General features: G+C 42.5%; 1 protein-coding gene across 1 annotated transcript in view; it reads right to left on the bottom strand.

Annotated features, from left to right (window-relative positions):
- Window positions 1-13,159, bottom strand: part of rnf213a (ring finger protein 213a) — a 31,629-nt gene that overhangs the window by 17,615 nt on the left and 855 nt on the right. Inside the window, exons 2-27 of the mRNA XM_068749830.1 lie at window positions 13,028-13,149; window positions 11,923-12,588; window positions 11,567-11,806; window positions 11,317-11,471; window positions 11,034-11,201; window positions 9,952-10,154; window positions 9,553-9,860; window positions 9,212-9,471; window positions 8,925-9,128; window positions 8,621-8,813; window positions 8,469-8,524; window positions 7,462-7,636; window positions 7,214-7,372; window positions 7,003-7,101; window positions 6,754-6,876; window positions 6,355-6,538; window positions 4,686-4,856; window positions 4,452-4,604; window positions 3,749-4,362; window positions 3,343-3,502; window positions 3,028-3,245; window positions 2,612-2,749; window positions 2,363-2,527; window positions 936-2,175; window positions 647-825; window positions 52-207 (exon numbers count right to left, since the gene is read on the bottom strand). Coding sequence (XP_068605931.1) covers window positions 52-207; window positions 647-825; window positions 936-2,175; window positions 2,363-2,527; window positions 2,612-2,749; window positions 3,028-3,245; window positions 3,343-3,502; window positions 3,749-4,362; window positions 4,452-4,604; window positions 4,686-4,856; window positions 6,355-6,538; window positions 6,754-6,876; window positions 7,003-7,101; window positions 7,214-7,372; window positions 7,462-7,636; window positions 8,469-8,524; window positions 8,621-8,813; window positions 8,925-9,128; window positions 9,212-9,471; window positions 9,553-9,860; window positions 9,952-10,154; window positions 11,034-11,201; window positions 11,317-11,471; window positions 11,567-11,806; window positions 11,923-12,588; window positions 13,028-13,149 — 6,509 coding nt within the window. The remainder of the gene's footprint in view (window positions 1-51; window positions 208-646; window positions 826-935; window positions 2,176-2,362; window positions 2,528-2,611; window positions 2,750-3,027; window positions 3,246-3,342; window positions 3,503-3,748; window positions 4,363-4,451; window positions 4,605-4,685; window positions 4,857-6,354; window positions 6,539-6,753; window positions 6,877-7,002; window positions 7,102-7,213; window positions 7,373-7,461; window positions 7,637-8,468; window positions 8,525-8,620; window positions 8,814-8,924; window positions 9,129-9,211; window positions 9,472-9,552; window positions 9,861-9,951; window positions 10,155-11,033; window positions 11,202-11,316; window positions 11,472-11,566; window positions 11,807-11,922; window positions 12,589-13,027; window positions 13,150-13,159) is intronic.

Here is a 13,159-nt window from a genome sequence, read left to right as displayed (position 1 = left end):
CATAGGGATTAGTAGTTTATAATGACAGCAAATAATAGTGCCAAATCATACCTGCCATGACGAAATTTTGTTTGACTTGACAGTTGGCTCCAACATCTCTATGAGATATAGTTCGTTGTCACTGCATTTCCACATTTTCCCCTCAGAGGTCATCAAATAGCGCAAAATCAATAACTTAAAGAGAAACTCTTGGAAGCCTTTCTGCACCTTTGCAATGACATGAATCATAGTAAATTGATGTTATACACAAGAGGGCAAGAAAAATAATCTATAGCAGTCAAACCTGGTCAAGCGGCCGCCTCCATTTGAACCGCCTATTTACAAATGCAAAAACCACTAAACATTTTTAAGTTGGCCCACTTAATACGTTTTAACAACACTGAAGTCTGGTTATGAGACCGGGGTTCCAAATATGGGGGTCGTGGCCCTCCACAGATGATTTTTATCATCAATTTAAAGAAGATTAGAAATAGTCACTTTTACCCATTATGGTTTGAACATGTTTAGCAAGTATAACTAATACAGTAGAGTATATCTCTTGAGTGGTTCTCTTAGACATTTAAAATACCGTATATTAATATTACTTCAATATTACTTTTATTACTAAATAAAACATATTTAGCATTAAATTCAGACTCATTATTACCGATGAGGTGACGTCAAAATGAAAAATCATGGCTTCTTTCCTGTTTCGGGTGTTAAACAGCGATTGAAGGATGGCATCCTCATCGACATTTGCGTCAACCAAGCGAATGCATTTCATTGAGGACTTTCCAGTTAAGTGCTTCAGCTTCTCATACAGTCTCTTGATGTAAAGAGATTTACCTGCAGTTTTGAATAAAAAAAGAGCATCATTAGTACAAATACTTCCACAAGCATCAGTCATATAAGAAGTTTGAAATAAAGTAGTATTTAAAATATATAGATATACACACCAACACCAGCCCTTTCGGATGAGATAATACCAACACGCAATCGGTCTTTGAATACAGCTGCAGCACTGCATCGATCGTCCGGGACAACGTAGTGTTTGTGGAGGTACCGCTGGATCTCATTCAATGATTTCTGTGGAACAATGTGCAATCTGTACTGGCTGAAGGCTGAGGGAAGGTACGCATGTTCTCTTTCCGAGCTGCAGATGATAACCAGCATGTAGTCTTTCCTGCTCTGCAGTTTCATTCGCTGAAAAAAGTTCTCAACTTTCGAGCTCACATCGTAAGTGAGCAGATCTCCATACAGCAGAGAGTATATCTTCTGCCCTTGGCAGCCCGTGCTCAGACAGCGCCTGAGGAATAGTTCCACCTGTTCATATGGCGTTGAGGAGTTGCACAGGAGGACTTCATCATAGGTAGGAAGTGTCTCGTCTTCTCTATTCATGTAGATGGAGATGCAAGATTTCAAGACATTGTTGTGTGGGCAAACGATGAGGTTTGGATTTCCACTGAACAGGCCTCGAGGAAGTTGCCTGTTTATGCCATGTCCTTGGTTAACTTTGTCATCATTGGCCAGCATTTCCAACATTCGTCCTAGACTTTTTATGTCGAGAATGTTAGGAAGGAAATGTCTCATGTCTTTCATATAAGAATTCCAGATCAGATCAAACTTTTGCAAAACATTTGACTCCACGTGACTCGGCAGGGCATCCAATGCACTGGTGACTTCTGGATCGGCCAGCTCACTTGTTGGCACCACAATGAAAGTCTGGAAGTCAATGTCCTCATTTCGCTCCTCTGGCTTGGTGAGGATTTCATACTGGAGCGCATGTCTGACCTCCCTCAAATTGGAGGCTGTGCAATTTGGCTTGACAAAGGACAACATCATGAGAGCTTGTTCCTCCACACTGATCACATTTTTCTGTGTCAGTTTGCTGCACAGGTAGACGATCTGTTCAGCAGTGTAGTAATTCAGGTAGTAATGCTGAGATCTCTGTTTGTCCACAAAATCCACCCAATAACCGAGGCATTTTTCCATTTTCCTACAGAATTCGGGAAGGAGCTCCTCTATGCTGCCCTCAATGTAGACGTTACTGCAAACACTGCCCAGGTTGAAGTCCATGAAAATGCTGGATTCTTCACAGCAGCAGTTAATTTGTGCTTCCCAGTCCCTGAACAAGGGATTCCCAGCAGTGTGAAGTGCAATGAATGCCTTAGCTAATCTCTGAACACTGTCGAAGATCTAAAAAAAAAATAGAAACGCGTAAATGAAATGCAAATATATATTGCAAGAAACTTGTGATTAATTAGTGATTGACATGATTCCATATTGAGAGCATTGTTAATAACAAATAGCCATCGTAGAAGTTTCAGCTTCTACGCCAAACCAAATAACTAAGCATGTGCATGAAATAAATATTTCAACATACCTCTCCAAAGCGGTCAACTTCATTTTGGCCTTGATCCCCTTTCCCTGACATGAGCATGAGTTTGTTCTGCAGGTCCCGCAGGTCCTCGAGAGAATAACCACGCATGTGCTGCCCATCATCATGCTCCTCTGGAATCTGCAGCTTCAGGACCGACTCGAGACTCAACTGGATTGAATGAAAATATCTCTTCACATCCATTTTTAACTCCCAAACATCTTTGTTGCCATTCATCATCTTTTGGGTCTTTACCTTGTTGGCACTTTGTGCACTGATCAGGTATATCCCCCTGTTGTTGATGGATGATGCTAAAGAGAGCGACGACAGCTCCACTGACCCATGGCTGTCCTTCACAGTCTTCAGCCATTCCAAATGGCGCGCGCTGTCTCGCTAGAAAAGAACATAACCTTATTAACTGCACCACTTCCAGGTTAAGGTTAACCCATGTACTCTGGCTGTGTGTCAATAGCAGCCAGTGTTTGTAGTTCATTTAATATCTATATGATTCATTTTCAGTATAATTCATGATTCCCTCATTGGTAAACTCCCAACTACCAGAGTTAAGGTTGCATGCAATTATAATTAAATACAATTTCTCTTCTTTTGTTTGACTAAAAATACTGCCAGGAAGGATATTCTATAAAATTATCAGCAAGGCATCTTCTTACTAGTTTTTTGGGTAAATTGCTGTCATTCTCCAAAGCTCTCCAGAGCTTTTTGAGCACCTCTTTTAATTCCTGAAAACCAGCGTGTGGTTTAAGCTCAAACAACATTGCAGAGTATCCAAGGACTGAATCGTGGAAGCAGGCGACGCGATCAACGTCCATGTCATTCTCGCCCGCAGAGATCGAAGCGAGGTCGACAAACACTTTCAATTCATTGATATCTGTAGAGAAAATGTTTACATTAGCAGTTGACCTTAATGAGTATGACAATAAGTGTTGGGACTATGTGACTAGACTAGATAACAGCTGCGTTCACACCTTCAAGTGCATCTTTTACCCATTTTACAAAGTGCCTTCTGAGCCCCAGCTCCTCCAAGCACCGTCTGCGGGGTTCAGTGATGTCAACCAGAATTTTCTTTGCCTGCATCATGTCAATGTCGATCCGGTTAAGGTGCTCTTTCTGAAAGTCTTCATGGTTCTGAAGGTGCAAAACAGGTTAACCTTTGAGACATGGACATAAGTCTGTGTATGTGTACGTGCACCACATAAAGGTCCTGCAGCAGGCCAAAAGTTATTGTGACATGGTCATCCCTGAGACGCACTTCGTACTCTGAATACTTCTCCATACAGTTGCTCCATGCGTGACATTCACAGCGGGAGGCGTTAATCCTGAGGGATTATCGTATAAATCGTAATATACTTGATTCACAACGTTTGTACTTACAACTTCTGTGAGCCTCTCCATAACCCTGAAGTCCCCATGAAGACAAAGAGTCTCTTTAACCATCATGATGATCTGAGCCGACGCCACCGCCAGGTGAAGCTCGTGATACTGCTCGATCTGTTGAACCCTGCTGTGGATCCACTGTTGATCAGTTGATTTATCGACCCTGCACATGATTTGCAGGTCCTGCGCGAGCTCTTCGTACTTCCCCTTGTAGTCACCAAAATATAGGTTTACCTCCTCAAGTGTTATACTGCCATTTTTCAGACAAGTGTACATGTCTCTGTAACACGCATAGCACGGCTCAAAGACGCCACCAAATACGAGTTCTGGTGTGGTCGTGTCAGGTTCTTCTTCTTCACAAAGGACATCTTCCATTTCTTCAGCAGCGTAGAGTTTGACTTGTTCCTTCCAAATCACTTTGAATATATGACTGTCTCTGAAAGTGTACAGGACCACAGCCATTTCTCGGATTCTTTCTTCCAGGCTGAAGTACGTGACGATGCCAGTCATGTCGGAGGGCATTATCTCCAATTGCTGAACTTCCATGAAAGAGCTCAGGGGCATGGCTTCAATGTTGACTTGCTGCTTCTCTTCAACGGGCAGAACAAAAGCTACACAAGAGATTAAACAAACAAGTTAACATTCCTGCAGCTGCACAATTAAACGAAACCTAATCGTTCTCTTGGCGTGAGCATCTTACCCGTCAAAGCTTCCCCAAGCGTGTGGCTCATCGTCAAGAAGATATCCACCAGCTCCTTCTCATGGTACACTGATGCCATTTCATCTCGTCTGCACTGCAACAGCCTTCTCATTTTGGTATTATCCTTGTACTGCTCATTCTCAGACAGGCAATCTGTTAATATTAGCACACAAATATCCCTAAAACCAGTTCATTCCGTCATACAAACAAGCACTGATGGGTCGATCTTCTTACCTATCTTCAGCAGATCTAAGAAGGCATCTCTCCTCTCCAAAACGATTTTGAGCAGGCTGATCTTAATATCTCCCTGGACCAGTTGATTTTTGATGGCTGTGAATACCGATATGGCGATGGCGATTCGGTCACTGGCCTCTTCAGTGAGCTTCTCAATCAGCATTTCCTCACCTTCAATGGCAGAATATATAGTGCTTTCCATTACTAACATTTTTTCTCTTGGCAAGATGTAAATTGAAGTCTGGTAGTCGACTATCATCAGGTCTGTGCAAGAACGGGCGTCACTGAATTTTAGTCTTATTTTAAGGAATGTTCAACATGAAGCAACATTTCTTAATTAACCATATTATTATTATATTATAGACCAGTACTTTCTTATATTCTTATTCAGTATTTTCACTCTTGCAAAGATTTTTTAATTATGCACGCATAATAACTATAAAATAAGTATGTAATAATGAAACATATCTTGAAACAATCGCAATTTAAAAATCTAAAATAATCCAATAAGGATCCTTTTTTTGTCAGGTGTCGCAACAGCAAATTAACTTTCTCCACTTCACAGGCCATTGCTAGCCTCACGCGACATGCTGCTCACAAATGCCTCAACCACATTTATCCATAACTTCATTGTATGACTCAATAGTTTTATCTCCTATAGTTTCCACAACTCTGTGCGTCTCCCTTCTTCTTGAAATTGGGCACCAGCACACTTCTCCTCCATTTCATTCCATCTTCTTTCCCTCTAGGATTGTATTAAACAACCCCATTAAAAACTCTACACCTCGTGCACCCTTTAGCTTAGGTAGTCTGTTTAAACCAGCGACGTCCTGTTTTCTGTTAACGTCCTGATTCCTTCCATTCCTTATCGTAGAATTGAAAGTGTGGTTTTGCTTATCTCACACAACCGTCTGCAGTGCTCTTTTGACCTTTGAAATGTACCGGTAACACCTGTTCCCCTGTGGTTTTCTTTATCGTTAAGGTCTTGTACTTTTCCATTCCTTTACTGAAAAGCCAAAGTGTGGTTCTACAAATAATGCATTGCTCAACTGATATATGGCCGCCTGTACTGCCCTTTGACACCTTTTTGAGTCAGGAACCTACTTCCTAATCAGAAAGTAGGTGACCTGGAGTATAAACAAAAGGTTTGAGCGCAGGGACGGAGAGGAGCACATACTGGGAAATTTGCAACGTTTAACTTTAAGAAAAGTAGGTCAAAACTGCGGCAGTTTTCAGGTTTCTGAAGATGCCCAATATGTATCACCTGTTTAATTCTAAGGGCTGCCTCTACAATAGTTCAGCTGGAGCAGGTAGCAAGATCACCCAGGGTGGAAACTGACCAAGAAAAAAGTCGGTCAAAATTGGGACCATAAGCTTGTATTTAAATAGGATTTTAAAAAAACCCAATATGCATCGGCTGTGTAAATCTGATGGCTTCCCTACAACAGGAGGGGTAAACAACTGATAGCAGAGGGGACAACAACACGGCTTCAGCAGCATTTGTAAAAACACGATTCTGTCGTAAGTGAAAGAACTTAGTGGGGTTTGAGTATATACAGTGATGCCCTCCGGAATAAATGCACATCTCCAATTACATTATATCACTTTAAATACCAGGTGTGTTTATGTTTAAAATGTGTGTGTTTTTTGGAGGGGGCAGAGTAGATACCATGTAGTTGGAAAACGTTTTTGGAGGCAGACCAGGAGAGGACATGCTGAAGAACCGTTTCTTTATCTTCCTGATAACGTCCTCGATGGTCCCTTGGCCACGATTTCTGAATAATGGTTGAGATGAGTTTCCCAAATTTCCCGTTTATCTTGAACCTTGCAAAGAGCTGCCCCTCGGACTTGCTCTGGATAAGAGGATACAAAGAAATCAGCCTTATCATGTATATTTTGGAGACAAGCAGGAAATAAGCAGTAAAGAAATAAATGTAAAAAAATTAAGCCTTTTAAATCTTTATTCTACAAAAACAGTTATTGTTCTTAAATATGGCCAGGGGTCCTATAAGCGTTTCCATTACTGAAGCTACCGTACATTTTTAAAGTGAACAAGACGTTTTCTTACATGGCACAAAGACGTAACAGCCTCAAGAGCACACTTCTCAACACTAGCAGCAACAAGTGAATGTGTTTCAGGAAGTTTCTCCATATTTGTGCAATAGAATTCAATTTGTTCAAGAGCAGACTCCTGAAAACAGACAAACATCTCAGCATCAAATAATGTTTCACTTTGGTCAAACTGTCAATTTGTAAAGAAACAGGAATGACAGTTTTATCCAACAAACTAATTTACAAAATAAAGGTCATCTCATACCTTCTTGTACTTGCCCTCAAAATCCATTGTCAACATCACTCTCCACTCATTTGTGCAATCTTCATCTTTAAAACGGATGGAGATTACGTTGTTCCACATCTGTGAAGCACAACCGCCAAAGAGGTATTGACCATATTTGTCTGCAAGGTACTGTTTTTGAGCAATCAAAATATTATATGACAAATGTTTTGTTGTAAATATAAAGGCTCACTTGAATCTCCACTGTGGCCTCAACTTTGTACAGGGATGTCAGACCGCTGTTGAGCAAAGGCTTCCTGAAAGAACAGCTGATCCAGTCTCTCATGATGGCCATCGCCTGAATGATCAACTCCTTTGTGTATTGCTGGTACCTCCCCCCTTTTTGAGTGTCCTAAACAAGATTTAATACCAGAGGGTTTTTCACAGTGTTGCTGAGGTCTAAACGTCAAAAGCTTGCCTCATCGGAATCATCTCTCATACCTGTTGCTCATCGGGATGAACAAAGTCTGCCACTGATGCCACCAGATTCATACAAGCTACGGGAATGTCCGGGTAGTTCTGGGTGTACGATTCCGGTTTGACTCCTTTGCAGATCTTCTCCAACAGTTTCACTGCTGCTTCAAGGCACGCTTTCCTATAACCCTCTATAAAAGGACTGAACAGAAGACAAGCAGAAGAAAGAAAGAAGGTGTCACATTTGATAAGTACCGGTACACTATATTGCCAAATGTATTTGCTCTGCTTTCCAAATCATTGAATTCAGGTGTTCCAATCACTTCCACGATCACAGGCGTACACAATCAGGCACGCCTACTAGAACGAGTCGCTCTCAGGAGTGTGCAATAAGTCCAGCCGTGTAGTTTCCATGCTACTTAATATTCCTCAGTGAACAATTAGCAGGACTATGACAGAGTGGAACAACAGCAGAAAAGTGGGAGCCCAACCTAAAACACAAGCCTGGTCAGCGGCGGCTGAGGCGCACGGTGCACGGAGGTCACCAACTTTCTGCAGCCAGTAGCTACAGAGCTCCAAACTTCATGTCGTCTTCAGATTAGCTCAAGTGGAGACATGCTCTCCAGGATGGATTAATAGTGGAGACGGGAGAGCCAGGCCTTCTCGTCCTACATCAGTTTCTGACCTCACAAACGCCCTTGTGAAAGAAATGGCCAAAATCCCAACAGACCCTAAACCTTGTGGAAAGCCTCCCTAGGAGAGGTGAAGCTGTTTTAGCTGCAACGGCTGGACCGATATCATTAAATCCTCTGGTTTAAGAATGGGACGCCGCTGGAGTTCACGGGTTTCTGAAGGCAGCAGGGGAGCAAATACTTTTGACAATATAATGCATTTCACCCTGCAAAGTCATCTGCTCAGCAAACTGGTTATATACAAAGATTAAAAATGTTACTTGACAATGTAGTTGCAGTTTAAACACAAAACAATCAAATTTGGTGCTTATAATGACATCTGTTACATTTAGACCTTAATACCTGTATTTTACTTCCAGAAGATGCTGTTGGACATGCGAAAGAATGTCAGTCACCGTCTGGAAAACAGAAATCCGAGAGAATCAATCACTAAAATGAAATATACAACAAGTCTTAAAAAAAAAGGTTTTACACTATTCTTAGTTCCACTTCACCTGAAAGTTACTGGCGGTAATATCTTGAGGACACTTGTTGGTGAAAATGTGAAGTGTGTCCAACAGCTCAGTGTGAACGCTGATGATGCACGGCAACAGCTCATCAAAACACATGACATACAAGTAGGCTCGCACCAAATGTGGATCCACCTCCATCAAATAACTGTGGCTTTTCATCAAATTCACCAAAGCCCTGAAAACAAAAAGGAGGAATTCAAAGCTGTCGATCTTTATCCAAATACTGCTCATGAGCAAGACGTTCATGTAAGCTGATATTTTATCCCACGTCAAAGAGGATTCTTACCTCATTTCTTGACTATTCATGCCATCCATTTCGATGCCTTGCAAACCTGACCAGGACAATCCATACTTCAAGTTTCCAAACGTGGGTGCAGCAAAGGGCTTTGAGGTGCCTTTGAGGAGGTGGAGTAACGGCAGAAGCAGGATCCAGTGTGGCATTCCCGCTTTTTTCACCGCATTCATCAAATACACCAGCTTTTCTGGCAGACTACAAAATAAATCGTATGAACATTTGTTTACTAAATTACAAATACGCTACTTACAGAATTGCGACAAAGATTAGATACCTACTTTTTGAGACCGCCAACATCCTGAGAGAACTGAGCCCAGTATTGGAAGAAGTTATCCTTGTCCATTTTGGGTAAACAGAGTACGGTGCAGAGCCGGAAGAGCTCGCCATTGTCCAGCCGGAACTGCTGCCGTCTCCAAACATGAAGCATGATCACAGCAGCTTTCAACGGATCCTGAATGTAGAGCATTTGCCCTTCTCCATCCTTCAGCAACTGAGGAATCACCTTTGTCAGCATGAATTCTTTTAGCATCCTCCTAACCTAAGAAGAAACACACCAATGGTAAGGAGGTTTTACGTATCTGGTTACATCTAGATTTTTGATCGACTGATGTAAACTTACATCATCTACGCCGTAGTCTAAGGAGAACCATTTCTTTTGCCTTTCTTCGTAAACACAAGGATCGCCATAAACCTGACAGAACTGACTTAATTGGATCTGAAAATGGCTTAAATTCACGTCATTCCAGCTCCTGAGAAGATCAAATATGGTCTCCAGCATTAAATTGCCTGCAATCTCTCTGCCTTGAATCAGATTGTTTCTTTGCTCTGGCCAAAACGGCAGAGCTCCTTTGATCGTGTCCTTTAAGCGTTTGAGCATGCTCTTGGATGGCTCAGCACAGATGATGTCGTCATATTGATGCCAGTCCCCTTTACAAAACAGAAATAAAGACGCTTATTATAACACTATGACATGAGCATGCAGGCCTTATGCAGAGGGGCCAAGTCAAGTTTACATTACCGCTGTCGTTGAGGAGGCCAGGTTTCACCAACAAGCATCTGTTGACAGTCTGTTGTGAATCCATTTTGTATATGAACTCGTATTCGTATTTGCATTTTTTGCTGTGATACACGAGATATTTGTACGCTATCGGCACAGACTCGGCTTCGCTTCTCATTACTGGCAGGCTGCCCTCCACCAGAAAGCCGTGTTCTTCCACAAGCCTGGATAAAACGGAAGACAATGAGAAAGTGGGAGCATCGTAACCATGAATTGTGGATCCCACAGCGAGTTCATGGATCTTTATTTGTCTCCTGACAGGCTCGCTGGATCGCTCGTAATTTAACGCCAATTATTTTGTGTTTAACTTTTTTTCCTCACATCTAAAAAATTGCACAGTTAAAACTAGGGATGTCCCGATCAGGTTTTATCAAGTAACTATCAATAATTCCATATATATCTGAGTCCTGATCGGGAGGAAATGTCCGATTCCAATCGATTCAGTGGCTCAGAGGGTTGGGTCTCGGGCTGGGAAGCGGTCCGAGTCCCAGCCCAGACAAAATGTGGAGTGTGGACTGGTGGCTGGAGAGGGGCCAGTCTACCTCCAGAGCACTGCCATGGTGCCCTTGAGCAAGGCACACGCCCCTGCACGTGTGCGGTTGCTTCAAGGGGCCCGCTGGACTAGGGTGTAAATCCGTTGTTTGTTGTGTGCTTGCAGTGTAACAAGGACATAAATAAAAAGCTTTCTTTCTTTCTTTCAAGCACGTGATCGGATCATCCCTAGTTAAAACTGCCTCTTCTTGCTAAATCTTAACTAGATTTTGCAGGATTATGTTGGTAGAAATCATTTTGTTGATTATTTGAAACACCATCTGAACATATAAGAAATAAAAAGATAAAGATAAGAAAATAACTAGAAAAGCAAATCAGCAAAATGTAATCATCTGTTTCTGGTACCATTCCCAACATGTCCTGAAAATGTCCTCCAGATCTGTCCAGAACTTTTATAGTCATCTTACTAAACGTTAAGACAGACAGACGAACAAACAAACCAATGCCGGAGAAAACATAACCTCCTCGGCGGAGGTAATAATTAAAAATACCTTTCAGGGAATAGCTCAACTATATTTTCGTCCCAATTCCCAATGGGGGAACCGGCTCTGATGAAGATCTGATCATCTTTGGAATCAAATTTGAAATCCTTTGACAGAACTGCATGGAAGTAAATGGTGAGTCGATCAGATGCTGCGATAGTCTTGTTCCTCGCCAGCCTAAAGCGCCAAAAACAAACAGAGACATAGAAACTTTAATATATTTACGGTACTAGTATACGCACGCCAACGTGTGAACAAAGCCCTAAACCAGCATCCGAGCAGGCTTCATCACCTCTTAGCAGGCAGGGCAGCTGGGGGGCTGGATTCACCACCGTTCTCAGGGTCGGAGGTTTGTGCTGCTGTGGAGTCCTCCTCATTCCCACACGTCGGTCGCTCCACGGCCTCCACTGTCCCGCTTTGGTCCTCGCTGGTGCCTGCGCCATCAGACTACAGAAAAGCCATTAAAATGTGCGACGTTAAATCCCTACTTCCTCAAAGGAAACAACACACGCCTATATTTCACGCCTGTCATAAAGCATTACCTTTGGTGGTGTTTGGGGCCCAACAACCGTCTCAGGTTCAGTCGAAGGAGACGGATTCTGCTTCCTGCCCTGCTGATTCTTTCCCTTCTGTTTGGTTTTTTCTGCTCTGTTCACATTTGGCTCCGTTTTAGCAGCTCGCTTCACGGCAGTCGTCGCTTCGTCTTTCTTTGGCTTTTGTTCTTGAACCTCCGGTGACTCTGCTGCCCCCTCTGGTTGCACACCGCCGCCCGTGCTGTCAGCCTGTCCGAGCACCATTACATTTGAACTTGTGAAATAAGTTTTTTTCCATAAAAAACAACAACAACAAGTTGTTCTGTGATTAAAGTTACATGTCATTGGATTGTAGTCACCGTTACCTTTGCTGACGTTTCAGAGGAACGCTCCATCCATTGCTCAGTTGCAAGGCGGGGCTTGTTTTTCTGATTCTGCTGATTATTTCTCCTCCGCTTGTGTTGTTCATTCCATTTCAAATTTTCCTCAGTGTTGTCATTCTGGTCTTGTGCAGGCTGTTTTGTGGCGGCCGCGTCAATCTTGTTATTCGAGTTGTTCCTATCAGTCTTTTGGTCCTCAGGATTTGGGACCATTGCCCCCTCATGTGACCCTGCCTGAGAGGTTTTGCTCCTGCTGTCAGTCAGTTCATTCTGAAGTGCCTGATCCTGAATTGATTTTGATGCGTTTTCACCCTCATCAGCGCTACCTGGCGCTTCCTTGGCGCCTCTCTCCTCTGAGGTAGCAGCAGCCTTTCCACTCTGAAAGACGTGCGTGTCTTCACACGGTACACCAGAAGCTTTAGCTGTTGAGGAACTGGGCTGGCTGTCTAGAGGGGACAGCGGGTCTTGGGGTGAGTCCAGTGATTCCTCCATTGCATTGTCTGAGGGTTCACTGTCGGAGCACTCTCTCTCTGGCTTTTTCTTCTGGTTCTGGGTGTTACCCAAGGAAGCATATGACAGATCAGACTGACTCTGTTCTTTGTCTGATGAGCTGCCATCTTTCTTCTTTTTGTTTTTCTTCCTCTTCTTTTTCTATGAAGACCAGAATATAAAGGATCAGAGGTCCACATGGTTTGACTGCTAATATGATTATTCTGTATTTGTTTAATCCAAACAGAGGGAGATTATTCTTTGTATTATTGGCAGGTATACTATAATAATGAAATCCATTGCTATATCCTCCTCACTTTGGGCAATGTGGGAAATTAAAATATAATGAAGGTATTTTGTACTGCGTTGCACATGTGTGTGTGTATCAATTTCATCTTGGTAGCTGCTGATTTTTCACAAACACAACTCAAAAAAAAATTGTACATGACAAAAATAGTGCACCACTATTACTAGCACTAGCACAACTAGCATGCAGTCACAAATGAAATGTTTTAAAGTCACCCAAACTGAAATGTTTGCTTGAGAATTGAGCCTTCAAGAGGTTTACAATGTCAGGCAGCACAGCGACCGTTACACTCACCTTTTTCTTTTGGTTTCTGATGCCGATATCACCCAGTTGTTTGGCAGATTTACTCGACGCCTCTGATTTCTCAGGAGTACTCTCAGAGTCAGACACCATGGGTTTGGGCTGATCATTTGTATCTGGATTAAA

Source organism: Brachionichthys hirsutus, chromosome 16, assembly GCF_040956055.1.
Source record: "Brachionichthys hirsutus isolate HB-005 chromosome 16, CSIRO-AGI_Bhir_v1, whole genome shotgun sequence".
In the NCBI taxonomy this organism is placed as follows: domain Eukaryota; kingdom Metazoa; phylum Chordata; class Actinopteri; order Lophiiformes; family Brachionichthyidae; genus Brachionichthys; species Brachionichthys hirsutus.
This window is presented reverse-complemented; position numbering and strand designations above follow the sequence as displayed.